This window comes from Carettochelys insculpta, chromosome 8, assembly GCF_033958435.1.
Source record: "Carettochelys insculpta isolate YL-2023 chromosome 8, ASM3395843v1, whole genome shotgun sequence".
Lineage (NCBI taxonomy): Eukaryota > Metazoa > Chordata > Testudines > Carettochelyidae > Carettochelys > Carettochelys insculpta.
Genome location: NC_134144.1, coordinates 27,445,693 through 27,465,212, shown reverse-complemented (window position 1 = coordinate 27,465,212; position 19,520 = coordinate 27,445,693). Strand labels below are relative to the sequence as shown.

At 44.9% G+C, this 19,520-nt stretch overlaps 1 protein-coding gene across 1 annotated transcript in view; it reads right to left on the bottom strand.

The window, feature by feature from the left end:
- NCKAP1 (NCK associated protein 1) overlaps positions 1–19,520 on the bottom strand; it is a 185,609-nt gene that overhangs the window by 21,744 nt on the left and 144,345 nt on the right. Inside the window, exons 24-26 of the mRNA XM_075000608.1 lie at positions 17,871–17,964; positions 12,993–13,075; positions 12,440–12,520 (exon numbers count right to left, since the gene is read on the bottom strand). Coding sequence (XP_074856709.1) covers positions 12,440–12,520; positions 12,993–13,075; positions 17,871–17,964 — 258 coding nt within the window. The remainder of the gene's footprint in view (positions 1–12,439; positions 12,521–12,992; positions 13,076–17,870; positions 17,965–19,520) is intronic.

Here is a 19,520-nt window from a genome sequence, read left to right as displayed (position 1 = left end):
TTAAAAACGAAAGAAGGACAATCCAGGGAACTATAGACCAGTCAGCCTTACCTCAAGCCCCAGAAAAATCATGGAGGGGCTCCTCAAGGAAACCAATTTTGAAGCACTTGGAAGAGGGGAAAGTGATCAAGACTAGTCAACATGGATTCACCAAGGGCAAATCATGCCTGACCAATCTGATTAGCTTCTATGATGAGGTAAGTGCTCTGTGGACATGGGGAAGTCAATGGATGTGATGTACCTTGTCTTTAGCAAAACTTTTGACACAGTCTCACACAACAGTCTTGACCATTAGTTAAGGACACATGGATGGGATACATGGACTGTAAGACGGACAGAAAGCTGACTAGATGGTGAGGCCCAATGGGTAGTGATCTATGGCTCTACGTCTGGCGGGCAGTTGGTTTCAAAACGGAGTGCTCCAAGGACTGATTCTAGTGCCAGTTTTGTGCAACATCTTCATTAATGACCTGGATGAGGGGATGGATTACACCCTCAGAAAATTTGCAGATTACACAAACCTAGGGTGAGAGTAGGGAGAGGGTCGAGAGGGACCTGGATAAATTGGAGGATTGGGCCAAAAGAAATCTGATGAGGTTCAACAAGGACAACTGCAGAATCCTGCACTTGGGACATAAAAATCCCAACTATTGTTACAGGCTGGGGACTGACTGGTTAAGTAGCAGTGCAGCAGAAAAGGACCTGGGGATTACAGTGGATAAGAGGCTAGATACGAGCCAGTGTGCCCTTTTAGCCAGGAAGTCTAATGCCATGTTGGGGTGCATTAGCAGAAGCATTTCCAGCAGATCTAGAGAAGTTGTTATTCCCTTCTATTCAGCATTGGTGAGGCCTCATCTGGAGCATTGCATCCAGTTCTGGGTCCCCCGGTACAGAAAGGATGTGGAAGCAATGGAGTGGGTTCAGTGGAGGGCAATGAAAATGATTAAAATGCTGAAGCACATGTAACCTATGAGGAGAGGCTGAGGGACTTGGGGTTATTTACTTTGCAGAAGAGAAGACTGAGGACCAATTTGATAGCAGCCTTCAACTTCCTGAGGCGGGCTAGAAAGAGGATGGAGTGAGGCTGTTCTCAGTAGTGATGGATGGCAGAACAAGCAGCAATGGTCTGAAGTTGGAGAGGAAGAGGTAGAGGTTGCATATTAGGAAAACTACTTCACCAGGAGCGTGGTGAAGCACTGGAATGCGTTTCCTACGGAGGTGGTGGCATCTTCATCCCTAGAGGTTGTTAAGTCCGGACTTCACAAAGTCCAGGCTGGGATGATTTAGTTAGAGTTGATCCTGCTTTAGGCAGGAGGCTGGACTAGATGAGCTCCTGAGGTCCCTTTGAGTCCTAGGATTCTATGATTCCATGGTGTGAGATTGATAGTGAGAAGCATACATATGAAATGATGACCCAGCTGCCACTTGCAAATGGAGAGCGTGAACAAGAAAAGCTGGAGAAGCTGCTTTGGATCTACTTGAATGACTCAGAGGTATCACATTAATTAACAGGAAAGACAACCAAATTCAATCAGATATCCAAGATGAGTTCCTTGGGCTTAGGATACTTGGCAGCCTTTCACTCTGTCCAGAAATGTGATGAAGGGTTTCACTGAACACCTAGAAGGCTTAGCTCAGTCAAGATAAAAAGCAGCCTTGCCTCACCTTTATGACCAACTTTGAGGAAAAAGGCTGACAAAAAGATCATTTTGCCAGTATCAAGACTGGAAACCATCTTAGTAAGAAAACCTGGTTGAGCATGAAGATAAACTTTGTGTAGAAAACAGTATATGGAGGATCTGATATCAATGCCCTCAATTCCCTCCAGTCTTGAGGCTAATGTAATAGCCATCAAAAATGACACCTTGCTAAAAGCAGGTTGCTAGAGAATCAAAGGGAAAAGTCATGGGATTTGCTAAAGCTATGTCTACACTCATCCCTCGTTTAACAAGTACTTGCTAAAACAAGGAACATACATACCTACCGTTATTCACTATGGCTAGGTCTACACTTACAGAAATCTTTGAAATAGCCATGCTAATGGCCATTTCGAAAAATAAGAATGAGAAGCTGAAATGCACATTCAGCGCCTCATTAGCATGCCACCGGTCACGGCACTTGGAAATTGACGCTTTTCACTCCCTTGCGACTCATCCAGATGGGGGTCCTTTTTGAAAAGACCCCCCTAACTTCAAAATCCCCTATCAGCAGATAGGAATAAGGGGATTTCAAAGTTAGCGGAGTCCTTTCGAAAAGGATCCCCATCTGGACGAGCCATGCGGGAGCAAAAAGTGGCAATTTCTAAGTGCCTCAGCCAGTGGCATGCTAATGAGGTGCTGAATATGCATTTCAATGCCTCATTAGTATTTTTTGAAATAGCCATTAGCATGGCTATTTTGAACATTTCTGTAAGTGCAGACATGGCCTATATGAGTGAACTACCCCTCGCTTATATGAGTGGGGTACCTGGCTGGGGGGCAGGGAGACCCACACACCCGCAGCTGGAGCCTTCTCCCTCCCTTTCCTCAGACATGCAGCTATCTGACAGCCCTGCGACTGAGGGAAGAGAGGGAGAAGGCTCTTAGCCTGGTTGCCTCCCCCGCACTGGTGGGAACGTGAAACTGACCAGCCATGAGCTGATCAGTTTCCCGGCCCCACAACCCAGGGGAGACTGGAATCAGCCTGCCCCTGGTTCCCAGCTGCTGCCACTCTGGGAGCCAAGAAACCGACCAGCCTGGTGGTTCCTGGCTCCCCTTCCTTTGCAGGAAAATTTGAGTTATCCAGGGGTTGCAGGAACAATGCCTGGGTACCTAGAGGGTTTATTGTATTAGTCCCCCTACCCGCCCCACAGACCTCACCCTCAGCCAGGTTTTAACCCCCCCATCCCAAACTGCCTCTGGCATTAGACCCCCCCAGCAGCCACAAACCACCCCCAGCCTTAGAGCCCCTCCAGCAGCTCCGAACTGCCCCCAGCATTAGACTCTCCCTGCAGCCCGAAACTGTCCCCAGCCTTACAACCCCACTGCTGCCCCAAACTTCCCCTAGTCTTAGAATCCCCCCCGCATCCCTCAACAGCCCCAGCCTTAGACACTTCTCCTCCTACAGTCTCTTCACCAGGGCTGCTATGCTGGGTGGCTCCCCCAGCCCTCCTGCTCCTAGCAATTAACTCAAGTGTTAAAGACAGCGCCTAGGCATAAGGAAATTGCTACCCCTAGTGATAGAGATAGCTGCCATCTCCAGCAGCTATCGCTATTGATAGATATCTGCCTGAGGCAGCAGTGTTAAGAAACTGCAAATGGCTTCTTTAACAGCCATGTGCAGCTGGGACTGCCCAACTGGTGACCTTCTAATGGGACCCCGTTTGGGTCCCGACCCATAGGTTGGGAATCCCTCTCTATATACATCCACTACATCCTATTTCTGGTGCCAAACTATTCAAATACATCAGAAAAGTACCTAAACTCGACTGTTTTATGTCGTTACAAGCATTTGGAACAAATTGGAGATTTTTACATGTATTTTAAGAGGATTTTAGTGTCACTCTTATGAGTTTTTGCCTATGAGCAGAAATTTGGGAACCAATTGTGCTCACATAGTGAGGGATGAGTGTACACTACAGCATAAAGTTTATTTTTAAGGCACTTTGCAGTGAAGACAGTTACACTGTAAAATCGAGCAAATTCCATTAAGTTGATTTTAAGGGGCACTAAGGCTGCCATTCTTCCGTCAACCCTCTGATGCAGTGAAATGCCAAGTTTGAATGTAAAAAGGGCGAATTAATGCTAGTGTAGAAACAGCGTTACTTCAAATCAATTTTATTCCCCTCCAGAGAAGGCCCATTGGTATCCCTCAATGCCCCTCAGGTGTTCATTCTAGCTGCTTTCACCTCTGCTGTTCTCCAGGTAGGTAACAGGAAGCCTGGGAATTTGAATCTATTTTCTTGCTGACCAGCATGGAGCGCACTTTAGGAGCTATCTGTCGTATTGCATCTAGCCATCATGACTTACTCAGGATTCTCCTGATCTGAGTTCTCAGGGTTGCAAAAGAGCTCCAGCATGGAGCATGGATCTCTTTTCAGTGTGGGTTGAAGAATCAGTGCTGAGCAGACTGCAAGCCAGCAAAGCAAATGGGGACATTTATGAGAAGACTTTGCGGGGCATGAACGAAAAGAGGTATGCCCGGGGCACTCAGCAATACCAGGTCAAAATAAAGGAGTTCCAACAGAATTACCAAATAGTGCAAGAAGCCAGTGGGTGATTTGGGTCATCTCTCAAGATGGGTCACTACTACAAGCAGCTCAATGCCATCCAACAATGCTCCCCGAGGCTAGCACAGATTCTTCATGAGACTCTCCTCATGTCTCCAGTAAGAGTCAAGAGAAGGAGCAAGATGCGGAGAAGGATGAAGAGGATACTAACAGTCAGCAGGCAGTTGAGGAAGCTGATCGTGCCTGGAGCCAATCCCTCATTGACACCTGATGTTTCAAGGTCCAGCAATGAGAGCTCTTCCAGTAAGTAATTTTTTTTCGAATGCTACAAGCAGGTTGCAGCTGGGTTGGGGAAAAGGTTTACATGTGTACAGCATGTTTTTTGAACTGCTACCAAGGGGTTGTGGGCTAGGCATGATAGATTTATGCCCCTTGGAACAGCTTAGAACATTTCTGGGAATAGAGCACTTACCCTTTTTGGAGAGTTCCATAAAGGTCTACGCCATGAACACTTATTTTTCGTGTGAGGTTTTTGTGGAGGCCTGATTTACTGTGGCTTCCATGATAACATACCTTGATACACCACTAATTAATGTGTATCAATGCACCACACAGCATTCTGGCAAATTTTCTAGCCCTGTACTCACACAGTATGAGCATATTTTCTTTTTCATTCTCTGTTATTCTTAGGAGACTGATATTTCTTTTGGCAACCTAGAAGCAGCATAGGAAGTTTCATTAGAGTTTGTCCCCTTAATATTATCACTCTGCTCCCTGGCCACGTAAATTTCCCAGGACTGCCCTGACACACCACAAGGCTGGCAGTCTCTCAGTCTCTAGACATCCACCCCCTGCGGGATGTCCTGGCTCTCCTCCATCCTGCCCGCCATGTGGCTGGTGGGCTTCAATGCCTCACCACCACGCAGCTGATGGGCTGTGCAGACCCTGCTCCCAGCCACTGGCATGTCCAGCACAGGCTTTCTATGCTTTAAGTGGGTTTTTCCCTTCACAGAATTTATGGGGATCCATCAAGGAAGTTTTTTTTCTGCACTTTACACTTTAAAGGGCTGATGTTCCCCGCTTCCCCTGCCAGCCCACCATGAGCTCCCAAAGAAATTTTTTCCGTGCTTTACAGTTTACAGGGATGAACACCGCCCAAGCCTGCCATGAGCCACCTAAAAGCTTTTTTTTCCCCCATGCTTTAAAGTTTACACAGCTTTGTTTCAACTACCCACCCTGCCATCTTTAAGCCAGAAAGATCTTACCATGTCCACAATGAAATGATCTGAATAATAACTTTTGTTCTACAGAGGTTGATTCATTGTTATCCTTAAGCCAAAAGAGGCCTTGGAAAAGAAAAGTTGCAGTGATTGTCGTTCAGAGATTCATTCATTCTATGAGTAAACACTTTGTGCCACATTTAAAAATTGTATCTAAAATTTTGACCTTCACTATCTTCAACAAGCCAGTGACAGAGAGAAGTGGAGGACCTTTGCTGCTGCCCTACATGCCCACAGGCGTAAAGGACAATGATGATGTACGTCTTCAACAGGCAGCGTTGAGTGGGAGAGGCAAGGTTGCTACAATGAGGCAAAAAAAGAGATCCAAACAGGACATCATCCTGCAACAGCTTGAGCAGGCAGACAAGGAACAAGCCAAAGCTGCCACTGACAGACGATGGACCCAGCAGAGAAGACAAACCATGCTCCAGTGCAGGAACAAGGACTTAGCAGAGCTCGACAGCTGTCAGGGAGCAAACTGATTATCTTGCATTCCATGCTGGAGCTGTAGAGGGACATCCACTACAGGACTCATTATGTGGCCTCCACACCCTGTTGCACAGCCCCATCTCGATATGACTCAACCCTCCCCCCTTGTTCAGGTCCTCAGATGCAGGAGGGAAGGGCAAGGACAAGTCTCATGCTCCACCCCATGACCCTCCCTCACTGCAAAAGGCTCACATTCCACCACACGTCAGGTTTTCCTTCTTTTTCCTACTCCTTAATCTCCCCCCCGACCCAAAATAAAAACAATCTTTTTGTGAAAACCTCAGTGTTGTTTATTGGTTCCCATGGAGTGCGGTGCAGTTAAAGGCACTTTCGTAAAGGTCAAGCACACATCTTTGTGGGGAGTGAAGGTGATATCACAATAGTTAAATGCAGCAGATTTACGTGGCTGTTTGCTTATTCATAAAGCTATTTTTCAAAGCCTCCCTGATTGCTGTTCCTTCTGCAGGTGAATTGGTGAATGTTCTTATGTCTGGCACAGCTGAGGGCATCTGCCTCTGCAACCCAGGCTGTAATGCAATTTTCCCCCTTGGATTCACAAATCTTATGGAGAATACAGCATGATGCAACCATGGTGGGGTGTTGGTTTGACAAAGGTCTAAACAGGTCAAAAGGCAACTGAATCTGGCTTTTATGAATCCAGAGGCACTCTACCTGGAGTTAAAATGCTCCTGGCTGTAGTCCAGGGCACCTGTGTACGGCTTCATGAGCCAAGGGAGCATAGGGTAAGCAGGGTCTCCCAGAATCACCATGGGCATCTCCATGTCACCAATCTTGATTTTCTGATCTGGTAAGAAAGCTCCAGGATGGACCTTTCTGCAGAGACCAGAGTTCCTAAAGATGTGCATGTCATGTACCCTTCCTTGCCATCCCACACAGATGTCAGTGAAATGTCTTTTGTGGTCCACTAACACCCACACCACCATGACGAAGTACTTCTTCTGGTTTATGTACTCTGTGGCCACTTGATCTGGGGGCTGGATGGGGGTGCACATTCCATCTATCAGCCCAGAGCAGTTAGGAAACCCCATAGCAGCAATGTTCCGCATATTTCCCAGAGTGGCGCTCTTCCACAGCATTTGGGCACTGATTGCCTTGGCCACCCGGAACATGGTAGCCCCCACTGTCCGGTATCTGTCAAACACTGCAAACTTCCGCAGAGCAATTGCTACTCACTTGTGAACTGTCAAAGCAGGTCTCATTCTGGTATTGCTGTGCTGCAGGGTGGGGGACAGCAAATCATAAAATTCCACAGAAGCGGCCTTGCACATGTGGAAGATCTGCAACCACTGCTGGTCATCCCAGACCTCCAAAACAATGCTGTCCCACTAGTGTGTGCTGGTTTCATGTCTCCGGAACTGACACTCCACTGAAAGCAATGCATCCAGGGCAGCCAGCAGCTCTGCATTCCTGTTCCCCAGTTCTTCAATATCATCTGAATCATCTGTATCCATCTCCTCCTCCCCCTAGCTTTGTCTAATTAAATACCGCACAACACTTCAGAAAGTGGTCATAACACACTGTGCAATGACGCTAAGCTGTTCAGAATCCAAGCCAGTGACCTGCAGCAGTGTGAGCCAGGGGCAGGCTTTGGGAAAATGGCAAAAAGAATGGTGCAAAATTCCTTGCAATGGCTGTTTGTTTTCCAAAGGCAGCGGGAGGGCTGGAAGAAGCACTGCACTCTGGGATGACGACACTGGACATCTACAAGAACTTGTGGCACTTTTTTCCATAAGCCACTGGCACAAAACCCCAGAATGCAACGGGGCAACAGGAACTGTGAGATAGGCAATGGAGACATGTTAAGTTGACTTTTTGGACATTTGTGGACACTCATCTTTGACTTCATAAATTCTAGTACTAAAAACTCAACTTCAATAAATTCTACTTTATTTCATAGTGTAGATATAGCCTCAGACTAAATTCAAGCTCCATGGGGGCATGAGATCCTGCACCTGCAGAAATAGTTTGGGGGAGAAACCAGAGGACTGCAACCATGAAGACTTCTGCACAGTAACAGAGGTAGCTGTGTTAGTCTGCATTCTATCAAAAACAAAAAGAAGTCATGTCGCAGTTTAACGACTGACAAAATAATTCATTAGGTGACGAGCTTTCATGGGACAGAGCTGAAGAAGTGGGTTTTGACTTCTGCACAGTTATAGTGAGGCCACGTAGTGAGCAACAGAGTAGGCCACATCAAGACCAGCCTGCAGAGGTGCTCTAGAAGCAACTTTTCCTCCTCCATCATTGCCTGAAATTCTTGCTTTCTGTATGCTATGAGCTTGGCCTTAAAGAGTTAAAATTGTATCACAGGACAAAATCATAGTGCTGCAAGAGAGTTTGCTGGTTCACGGTATAAAGCTGTGAACTTCCTAAAATATATAACTTCCTTCCAAACAAGTCCAGTTTCTTAGCCTCCTGGGGGTAGGAGATGACAAAGTTCAGGTGACCCTGCCCCTTTCTGTCATTGGCACCACTGGTGAGTCACGAGTGGTCATAGGGCTGCAGGAGAGCCATGGGCAAGATGCAGCCCCCATCCAATAGCATGGAGCTCACCATGAGCTGCAGGCCAAGCACCAGGCATAAAGGGGCTAGTGCTACTGCAGCAAGGGAGCTGCTAGTGCTTCTTCATAGCAGCTCAAACTATGGAGGTAGAACCCACTGAAGGGTGACTGACTGATTCAGGTACTTTTACACACTGTTTCATTTTACAATCTGATGCCTTTCAAAAACAGCAGTCTGCCTTCTGGTTGTCACATCTGGTGGAAAATATTTAATTCAGGGGTAGGGAACTTTTCTTGGGTTAGGGGCTATAGTCCAGGGTCACATACAAGTGAGAAGCAAAATCAAAAACAAACAGAATCCTCACTGATGTGGCCCTCAGCTGAGAAGAAATACGTTCCCCTCACACTTTCCCCTTGAATGGCCCAGGCTAGTAGATTTTGTGTGCTCGAGCCCCATGAGGGGATGGTAGGACGTTAGAGCTCCAGCATGGCTTCCTCAGTGAGGGGGGGAAGCCCTGAGTCTCAGGGGGCACGTCTAAATAAAGCCAGGGGCTGCATCCATCCCTCTTGGCCTTTCACAGTACACAGCAATTCTAAATATTTCCATCTGTAATAATTAAATTATCTATAGATAAGGAAAGCAAGAAAAATGCAGCTTGAGAACTTGTTAGAGTTAAAAGTCAATGATACAAACTTCTGAACTGGGCTTGTAACAAATGGATAAGTGAATGAATAGTTAAAACAACAAATCATGTCTGGTACTAGGGTACTTCTTTTGTATATCTTGATATGTGATATAGTAGATTTTGCTGTTTTGTTGTAGTTCTTATTGGTGCCTGGATGAAAGCCACAAAGCAAGCGAAGTAATATCTTTAATTAGACCAATCTCCTTGGCGAGAGAGGCACCTTTAGAACTCCTCAGAGCTCTTCTCCAGGTCTGTTAAGCTCAAAAGGGCTAATCTCTCACCAGCCAAAGCTGTTTCAAAATAAAAAAGATATTTTCTCACCCACCTTGTCTCTATGTGTTTGAACAGCATTAAAGCTGGAACTCCTTGCATCTCAACGTCATCTGTCATTAAAGATTATCAGACCTCACACCATAATTTCCCACAACTTTGAAAATTATAAAAATACAGAAAGCTTAAAACATATTACACAAAAGTTATAAAAAAAAAAAGTGCATGCCACTAAGCCTTTTTATGAGCCAGAATAGCAGGGATGAAACACTGCAGAGGGGATGGGGCAAAGCCTATAATTCCACTAAATTCATCTGAGTTTAAGTGCCTCATTGAAACTGCAAGTCACAACAATCACACCTCACCCTTACAGAGAATGAAGAAGGTTTGTAGGTTAAAATGGAGCAAAGAAAAATCCTTGCTCCTAAACTTGGTGCAGGAATAACACTGTTCTCAGAAATTTGTTGGGTTGGGGGCTTTAAGAAGGCCCCCCGACCTGAAAAATGTCAGCGTATGGATACATACAGCTTGTAGTGAGAACATACACAAAATCTGAGGGTTTGGCAAGGTCATCAAGTATTCAGTGGAAGGTAAATGTGTTTCAGCCATCCAGCCACACACCACCCACTGTGACTCATTTCCCCAGGGGTCTCCTGAGAGAGCTGATTTTGGTTACAGTTATCTCTTCTGCACCCACCCACATGCCTCACATTAGGAAAGCAGAAGCAGCAGCAGCCCCCCAACCACCTCAAAAAAGTGAGCAAAACTTCTAAGATAGTCACAGAAGCAGGAGGACAGAACCAACTGCTGGTAGTGGAGGAGCACAGTTAAAAAGTTCCTACCTCAAAACTCAAGTGTCATACCCCACTCCCCAGTTTGTAGCCCAGTCCTCGTCCTCAGCCCCCGGTGGAGCTTAGGAGACAAAGGGGGTGAGCGTAGACCCAGACCACCTCTACACTAACACACACCCAGATAGCAGGGTTACTCCAAACCGCAGCTGGCCAGCACAGCACAGGAGGGAAGCCTCCCTCCCCCAACGCCAAACACCAGCCAGCTGGAACTCCCTCCCTCCCTCTCCCACTCTCTCTCCTCCCCCCCGCCCCCAGCAACCTCATGCAACCACACTGAGCCTCTTTCAGCACAGCCTGTCCCACCCTCTTCCCATAGGGCTTCCACAGGGTCCCTCTGTCCCAGGGCACATGAGGAGCCCCTGCCCTGGGCACCCACTTTGCTGCTGCTTCCACCAGAACAGAGGAATTACCTGAGACAGAAAAAGTGCTGCAGCTGTTGTCCTCCCTCCTGGATTTCCCCTCCTACCTAACTGGCTCACCTGCAGGTAAAGTCACATGTGACTCTTCATATGAACTCCCCTCAGCACATCACCTTGGGCAACAGCCTTGCTCACTAGGGATGGTAGATACTGCAAAGAAACTGTTTGGACTTGTGTACACTAGCCCCCTCCTTAGAAGGGGGCATGTAAACCAGTCCAAGCGGAGAATAGCAATGAGGTGCTGTGCTGCATATGCAGCACCTTACTAACTTAATTCTCACCGCACAAACTTCCAAGTTGCAACCTCTGAAGCGCTGGCAAGCTGTGTAGCTGCAGGTATGTTGAAATACCCGCGCAACTTTGAAGTGCCCTTACTCCCAAAATATTTTGAATGAAGTGTTATTAAAAGGCTAATAAAAAAGGATCTTCTTCGGCAGGGTCATTGTGCTTGTTGGTTATTTTTTAAAAAAATTGTCACTGCCCGATGATTGGATAATGTGCATGTGCAGCTGTGCTTTAGGAAAGTGGAATACTGGCTTGTGGGGTGATGAAAGTAGCGAGTAACTAAATACTTTTGTAAATGGCAGGTGAGTAAAAAGTACAGTGTTTCTTAAAAAAAAAAAAATTAAGTGAAAGTAAAAGTTCCATGAAAATAAATTATTTGGATAAAGTAAAAATCCTGAAAAAAATGTACTCGGGCAGTTTACCAAACTATTTCACCTTAGTTACTTTACACCTCTGCATGAGAGTTAATTATTCCTGTTATAAAACAATGCAAGTACCTTTGGTCAAAATTACCCAGCTCCTTTTTACGTCTAGTTATAGTACCAGAGCTATCCCCTTGTTCTTCTACAATAAACTAGCATTAAAAGCAGGGATTTATCAGACATCACTATATCCTCCATAGCTCATACTTTAATTAACCTTATGTTGAACTCTTACCTTTTCATGGCTAAATAATCCTATCATTGGCTCTGCACTTGCACTCAAACTCCTGATAAACTGAAGCATTTTTTTAAGCTTTCCTCTAGGCCTTTTCAATTTCAGCTACATTTTTCAAGTGAAGACACCCAGCTGAAGCTATTTCTCCAAATGATACCATATCACTGGCCAAATATCACAATAGGCATGCTTTTTTAACCCATTGAATAGAACATTCTACTTGCTCTGATATTTCCCCAGTTTGTGGCTGCAATCTGCAAACTGATGACAACTTCACAAGTTCCTGCCAATTTTAAATTCAGTTTTCATAATGTGTTTATTCATTTACCTTTTGCTTCAATCCTATAACATGCTTAAATCCACAAAGAGGTTTTGCCTTTTAATAGCTAAAACAACGTAAGTGTCATCAATAAATTGCATCAATAAATCATTAACAAACAAGAATAGTCTTTTTTCTGTTGCTTAACCTACTTTAAACACATGACAAGACTTACTTTTTAACTGGTTGTTACATAGTTCCATAAAAGTCTTGTGTGACCATAGTTATCAAACACTTTAGAAAGTAGTCTAACTTATTATGTCTACTGGGTCACATTTACTTACTACTGCATAATATTTTTCAGAACATCAAGAGGTTAAAGGAACACAGTAGCCTAAATTCACAGTATGTTCTTTGTTTCTGGATTTTTCACATCAAGAGTTAATGTTTTTGCCCAATTAACATTTCTAGTAAACCATAAAAATGACTAGCGCCTTTCAAACAAAAACATTACCTTCATATCAGTTTCCCTTGGAATGTGATCCTTAAAGTCTTCAATTGAACTTACAAGGAAAGGAATGTGGTAGGATAAGACCTAAGAGACAGACAAATATGAAACTAGAAAATTCTTTCAATAAAAATTTTAGACACTAAATTATTACTGTTTTGTCATGAGCTGTCTTATGAATATCAAAGTTAATTAATCTGAGCAACTAAGAAGTAAATACATTCAAAATTGAGCTGTGCATTGACAAAGTGCAAAAGTGCTTTTAGACATTAGAAAACTAAATGCTGACATTGTCAAAACTGTCCTTCAAATTCTAACACTGGCAGCAAAATGGTTCTGAACAATACATAGTAAATTCTCTAAGTGCATATTTTATCTTGCAGAATTGGGAATTTTGAAATACGTATGTTTCTGTACATTCCCATTTTATGTTCATGGCAAATTATTTTAAGTTTAGTTTTATAAAACCCACGATATCTGAATACCAAGACATTTAAATACAATATTAACTCATTTTTTTAATTTATCACAATGCAGAATAAATTTAGTTATTTCTTACGTCTCTAAGTGCTTCCTGTGCCAATGAGCGAAAAGACAAGATTACGCCAATTATAGTCATCCTCTTCAGAACACTATCAACAGCTGAATTAGAAGAAAAATAGTGAACTAGAACAACGTTTCTCAAAATAGCCCTGGCTTGTGGGGGAGGGGGTAAGGTTGAGTGGGTCGTGAGATCAACGTTTTCCTTGCTTTCAGTGCTAGGCAGCTGACTAGGCACCCAGTTCTGAAGACACTGCTACTGCCAACACCACCACAGAAGTAAAGATGGCATGGTATAGTTACTTAGTTCTGTAGAGGTCTACACTGATACTGTGAAAGCTACATCTGGTACCAAAGGGGTAGAAGGTATCATCACAGATATTTACAATAGGCAGCCCAGCAGTAAATAAAGAACCTCTGACCTAGAATCTATCCCAAAATTAAAAAACAAGCCTTTTCAAACATTCTGCTGCAAATCAGTATGAATAGGAAAGGATATAATCAAGCTGAAAGTATCTGAAATTCTAAAGACATAAATCACACGAAAAAATGGTTACCACCCTTGTTAACTGTTGTCCTTTGAGATGTGTTGCTCACATCTATTTGAGTTAGAGGTGTACGTATGTGTGCACAGCTGTCAAAGTTTTTCCCTAGCAACTATAAGTCAGGTCAGCTGGGGAGTCTCCTGGAGCGGCACTGTTGCAGAGGCTTATATGTTGTCCTGTCGACCCGGCTCCCCCTCAGTTCCCCTCCAGTTCTTTCTTGCCTTCCATTCTGACAGTGGGGAAGGAGGACGGATTTCGAATAGATATGAACACCACATCTTGAAGAACAGTTACAATGGTGAGTAACAGTTTTGACTTCGAGTGCTTGCTTGTATCTATTCAAGTTAGGTGATTCAGAAGCCAAAACCCAGAAGGAGGGGGTCAGTCAATGCATGGCTGACTCAAGTTCAGTGGGCCCCAAAAGAGGCTGTGCAGCACTTCAGATGGAACACAAAAGCACGGTGGATATAAACATGCATACAAAGGACTATGTTGCAGCATGACAGATTTCCTGGAGACACACATGGACCATGAAAGCACAGCTGAATAGCAGTTGTGTAGAGTTGTTGTAACAGGCAGCAGGATAACCTTAGCGAGGTCATACCACCTCTGTGCATGGGACATGATCCAGAAAGAGATGTATTGCGACAAAAGCCCCTTCATGTGATCAGCAATAGCTACAAAGAGCTGTGAGGTCTTGCAGAAGCATTTGTTTTATGTAGAAGGCTGGAACTTGCCTCCTTTCGACAGAGCAGCTGCTGCTCCTGTTGGGAGCCAGGAGGTTTAGGGTAGAAAACAGGCAGGGAAATGTCCTGCTTAGTATGGAAGCCAGAAACCAGTTTCAGCAAGAAGTCTGGGTGAGTGTGGAGTTGGACCTTGTCCTTAGGGAACACCATGTATGGTGGCTCTGACACGAGGGCGTGGAGCTCAGACAGCCATTGGGCAGAGGTGATGCCACGGGAAAGGCGACTTTCCAGGAAAGGTAAAGGAGGAAATATATGACCATGGTTTCAAAGGTGGGGGAAAGTGCGGCATAAGTACCTGGAGCACCAGGTTAAAAAGTCCTAGGCTGGAAGTGGCCAATGAACCAGGAAGTGAAGGCAGTCCATGTGCTTGAGAAGGTGCCCCACAGTAGGCTGTGCAAAAATAGGTCACCTGCCCTCCCTGGGATGGAGGACCAAGACGGCCATATGGTGAGCCTCTGGGAAGGAAGAAACAAGGCTTTGGTGCTTCAGGAAAATAAGGTAGTGTAAACACCTGCAGTACAGAAATAGACAGGTATGAGGTTGTGCTGGCTGCAACAACAAGAGAAGTGCATCCACTTGGCCAGGTACAACCGTCGTGCAGACAGCTTGGGGCTGCGAAGATGGACTTGCCACACTGGTTCCAAGCATGCCTGCTCAACAGGGTTCAACCATGAGGTGAAGGGACCAGAGGTCTGGGCAGCGGAGGCGATTGCGGCTATTTATGAGGAGGTCTGGAAGCATGGAAATCAAATGGGCAGAAGCACGGAGAGCTACATCAGCAAGGGGTATCGGTACTGAGGAGTGCAGTCAGGGCTATGAAGATAATGTCTGCCTGGCTGCTACAAACCTTAAGAAGCACCATGTGCAAAAGGGGCAACAGAGGGAAGGCATAGAGCAGCCCCAGGGTCCATGGAACAAGGAATATATCCACTAAGGAGCCTGGGATAAGGAGGGTTTGGACTGGCCACAGCTGGCCCCAGACTGCTGGTGGTGAGATTTGCGACGAGCATAGTGGGGCCTGCGTTAGTAAAAATCTGAACCACCGCAGGGTTGAAATGGCTTGGACTGCAGCTGCAGTTTAAAAGGTTTCCATTGCGTAGCTGGGGTGAATATGCCCAGGGACTCTCCTAGTACTATGAAGGTGGTGATGCCTGAAGCGATAGCCCAGGCTGCCATGTCCCCCACGCCCAATGCCAGACCTTCTGGCTGATCAGGTGGAGTATGAGGGGTTGCTTCTAGAGGAGTGGAAGGATGAGGATCTGGAAGGGGGCACCTGGCATTAGCCTCAGGAACCTAAGAAGTAACCAAAGCATGCAATCAAGCAGGAGGTATAGTGCCTTGTACTATGCCTAGGGCACCTGGAACTGCCACTGGGAAGGAGGCCAGTGGGAAGTGCCTGAGCTCTGGTCCAGGTGGGGGTGTCTCCTTTGGATATGTCCAAAGCCCCTTGAAGGGAAGTAGCTATGGTCAAGCAAGAAGGCCATGGCAAGGCTGACCCTGCTGGAGCCATTGCTGGAGCTTGACCAGCATTCAGCTGAGAGCATGAGAGCCCATGAAACTGATGAGGTGAGCAAGACCAGTGAGAGTGGTGCTGGGATGAAGGCAGGGATGAAAGCCAGACCAGTGCCAAGCTGGAGACCAGCATCAAGAAATGGAGCAGTATACCATGATGAGAGAGCATGTGGGGAGCAGGAACAGCATTGAGCCAGGGACTGGTAACGAGAACAAGACCAGTGCTTAGGAAAAAGGTGGTGCCAAGGGTTGGTGCAGTGCTGAGATAGAAGACCAATGCCGAGATGGGGACCAGCACTGGGAGTGGGAACACTGAGAACACAAAAGCCTTGCACACAGTAAATGGATTCTGGAGTCTGAAGCTGAGTGTTGTCAAGAGGGAAGTAGGCCTGGTGAGGCATGGTACCAATCACTGCTGCTGGGGGTGGGGGCTGGAATGCGCAAGGGGCAGGGGCTTCAGTCTGCACCAAGGAGCTCATCATTTCAATAAGTCTCCACACCACTGAGTATGTATCAGGCGCAGATGGAGGGCCAATCGGCATGAGTTCATCATTGGGGGAATCCAGGAGGATGGGGCTCAGTGTGTGTGATGCTGTGGTATCAGGATCATGAGGCCTGAGCGCCAAGGTTGATGGAGCCAGTGCTGATGACTTAGGCACCTTGGAGGCGTGCCGGAGGCTTCGGGTGAGATGAGCCCTTTTTCAGTGCCGATCCCAGAGCAGAGGACAGTATGGTACACACTCAAGGAGGGAGTGCAGAGCTCTGTCACACAGTTTAAAGTGCTGACTCCACGAGCAGCTGTCGGAATGGAAAGTCACAGTCCTTGGGAGTCCAGGGCTTGAAACCCCTGCAGATATAACACTTATCTGGCTGATGAGCTTCACTCAAACAACAAAGGCAGGAGTCATGAAGGTTGCTCATTGGCATGGGCTTCAAGCAGTCATTGCACTGCTTAGGGCATTGGGACTTTTTCATGCCCCTTAACCCTCAAAGGGGAGAGGGTAGGAGGAGATCTTCCTTACCCCATGACTGCCTAACACTAGCTAGAAACAAAGGTTATGTTAAAGACTACTATTTAAACAAGAAAAGCTAGAGAGCTGTGGTGTAGCAACACGTACTTGATCACAACACGAACAGCTTCACACGGAGTAAGAAAGGACCTGGAGGTGAGTTGAGTCAGCAGGGCCCTACACAGTCTCTGCAGTGGCACCACTCCAAGAGGGTCCACAGCTGACTCAAATGGTAGTTGCTCGGGAAAAGCTTTCAAACAGTCATGCACACACACACCTAACTCAAACTGACGTGAGCAAGCACTTGAAGAACCAAATATACCTCACACTGTTTTTTGTATGGAGATAAGTGTATTTGGCAACAAATGTATATACTACTATTGACTGCTTCAAAAGAGAGGTAGCCGTGTTTTGCTGGTCTTTAAAGTGCTATGTTTCTGATGCTTTGTTTTACTTCAAAAGAGTGAGACTGTTTACATACAGATATCAATGTCTGGATACTAGCTCTCTTCTCTGCATAGTTTAAAATACTCCAGTTTAACATTTACTTTTAAATCCCCTTCCCTGATTTTCCTAAAGGACACAGCAATATACCATGATGGAAACAAATCTGAAACTCTGAAAACTCTTGCAAAACTCTTCAAGTTCTATGTTTCACACATGTACTTCTACATGCTTATAACCCTGAGGAATTATGGTTATCGTATTTGACAGCTGGATGACAATATCTGTTTTCATCCCACTATTCATGACTACCTCTATCCTTGGCAGAAATGCATCATATTTTGCACCTCCCTCCAATGGTGCTGGAACAATTTTTATAGAGAGGGTCCCAAGAGCCATTGAAACAAATTGCAAATCCTGTACATAATGGAAAACACTTCAAGTCAGGAGCTGTTTCAAGAACAACCTGGATAAGTTTTAAAATGTACTCAGTTCACACACATTATAACTAAGCTCTAGTGAACGTAATGTACACTTCAACACTTACATACATTTAAATCAAAGAGGATAGTTTTCAGTTTTATCTATGCAAACAAGCACAGGGACAAAATACCCACAAACAATATTTCTAGTTACCTACATGATAATCTTTTAAAGAGTGCTGCCATCTGGTCTGGCTTGTCAAAGCTGGTCCTCATTTGTGTCAGCACTTCAACATTCTCCACCACTAGTTTCTAAAGAGAAGCAAGACCTCAGGTCAGCTGTGGCTCTCAATATGTTAAATAGATAGGCGCATGCTTTAGGACATTTCACTCTGGCAAGCAGGAAATCAGCCTCATAGAATCCAGATGTTCCCACTATCTTTCTTCTGAAGGAACTACAGTATTATTCTGGGAAATCCTGTGTTCACCAAGGAATTATGAATGACTAAGAGTGGAAAAATTGGTGTAATTATTTTCAGAAGCATGTGCAATGTCACAAAATTAGTTGAATGGATGTAGAGTAAAATGTCACACAATAAACCATTTGAAAGACACTATACTAATTCTATTCAACTCCAATAATGTTCTTATCATTCACATCTCAGTTCCCCTCCTTCACCCCCATGGCCCACTCCCTTGCTTTTATTTTTTTTAATTAGATGTATGCTTTGGTAACTCTTCGATTGCAGTCAATTTAGGACTCCTCCTTAACTGGGAAAGCAGTGTTTTGATATTTTCACATTTTAGTCTAAAATGACTTTTTAAAAAAATAATTTTCTCCTCGTAAATAAATTCATTATTATGGATGAGTGCAGCTTTCCTAAGATTTTCTTTGACTCCCATCATGAAAATAAGTATTAAAGAAAAAGGAATATTAAATTATTTAAATCTATGCAATTCAGTCTCAAGCAATAAGTCAACTTTAAAAGAAGCCAGAATTCTTCTGCACGTCAAACACAGTTTGGCTGAAGTAATAGGTAAAGGAAGTGTTTTTCTTTAATCCTTAAATACATACACATAACCAGAGAGCTCTGTAACAAGTATGTAAAAATAATTATTCTCCAGATATATAACTTATGGGATCTGAAAGACTGTGAAGATGCATAACCATAGATATAAAGATGAACACTACGGATCCAATAGGGCGTGTTTTGTACCTCTTACTGAGGAACTTACCTTAAGCACTCCAACCACAAGCAAGAAATAGTTATTTCAGTCTTATGAAAACAAAAGCTATAGTGGAATGAATGATAATCCTTTTAGCTGCTTTTATCTTCAAAGACAAAATTGTCTTACATACTGATTGAGCTTCTTACGGACAGGCTAACCTCCTTGTAGCACTGTACACAACTAAAGGTACACCTACAACACAGGGAAGACCCTGCTGTGGTCACCCTTCTGGAGTTCAATTTAGCATGCCTAGTGGAGACATGCTACACTGAGTTTATAAGGCACCCCCAATCAATTGTGGTACTCCTGACCCCCCTTTAGGAGTAAGGGAAGTCAATGGGAGCACAGGGAGATGGTAAGGAACCCTACATTAATGTTTGTCAAGCTTAGCTACATAGTTAATGTAGCTGAAATTGCAGACCTGAATTCAACCTTCCTCTGTAATGCAGACCTGCCTTAAGGGGAGGAAAGATAATGCCCACTGCTTTCTAGAAATCATTTTGTAATGATTTCAGAGACTGTTTGGTGCTTTATGTCCCTGATAATACTGCCAAACCTGGAACATACAAGGAAGATAGGACACGAAAACAGGAAGATGGAGGAAGGGACATTCAGACTTATCATCAGCCTATGTCCAG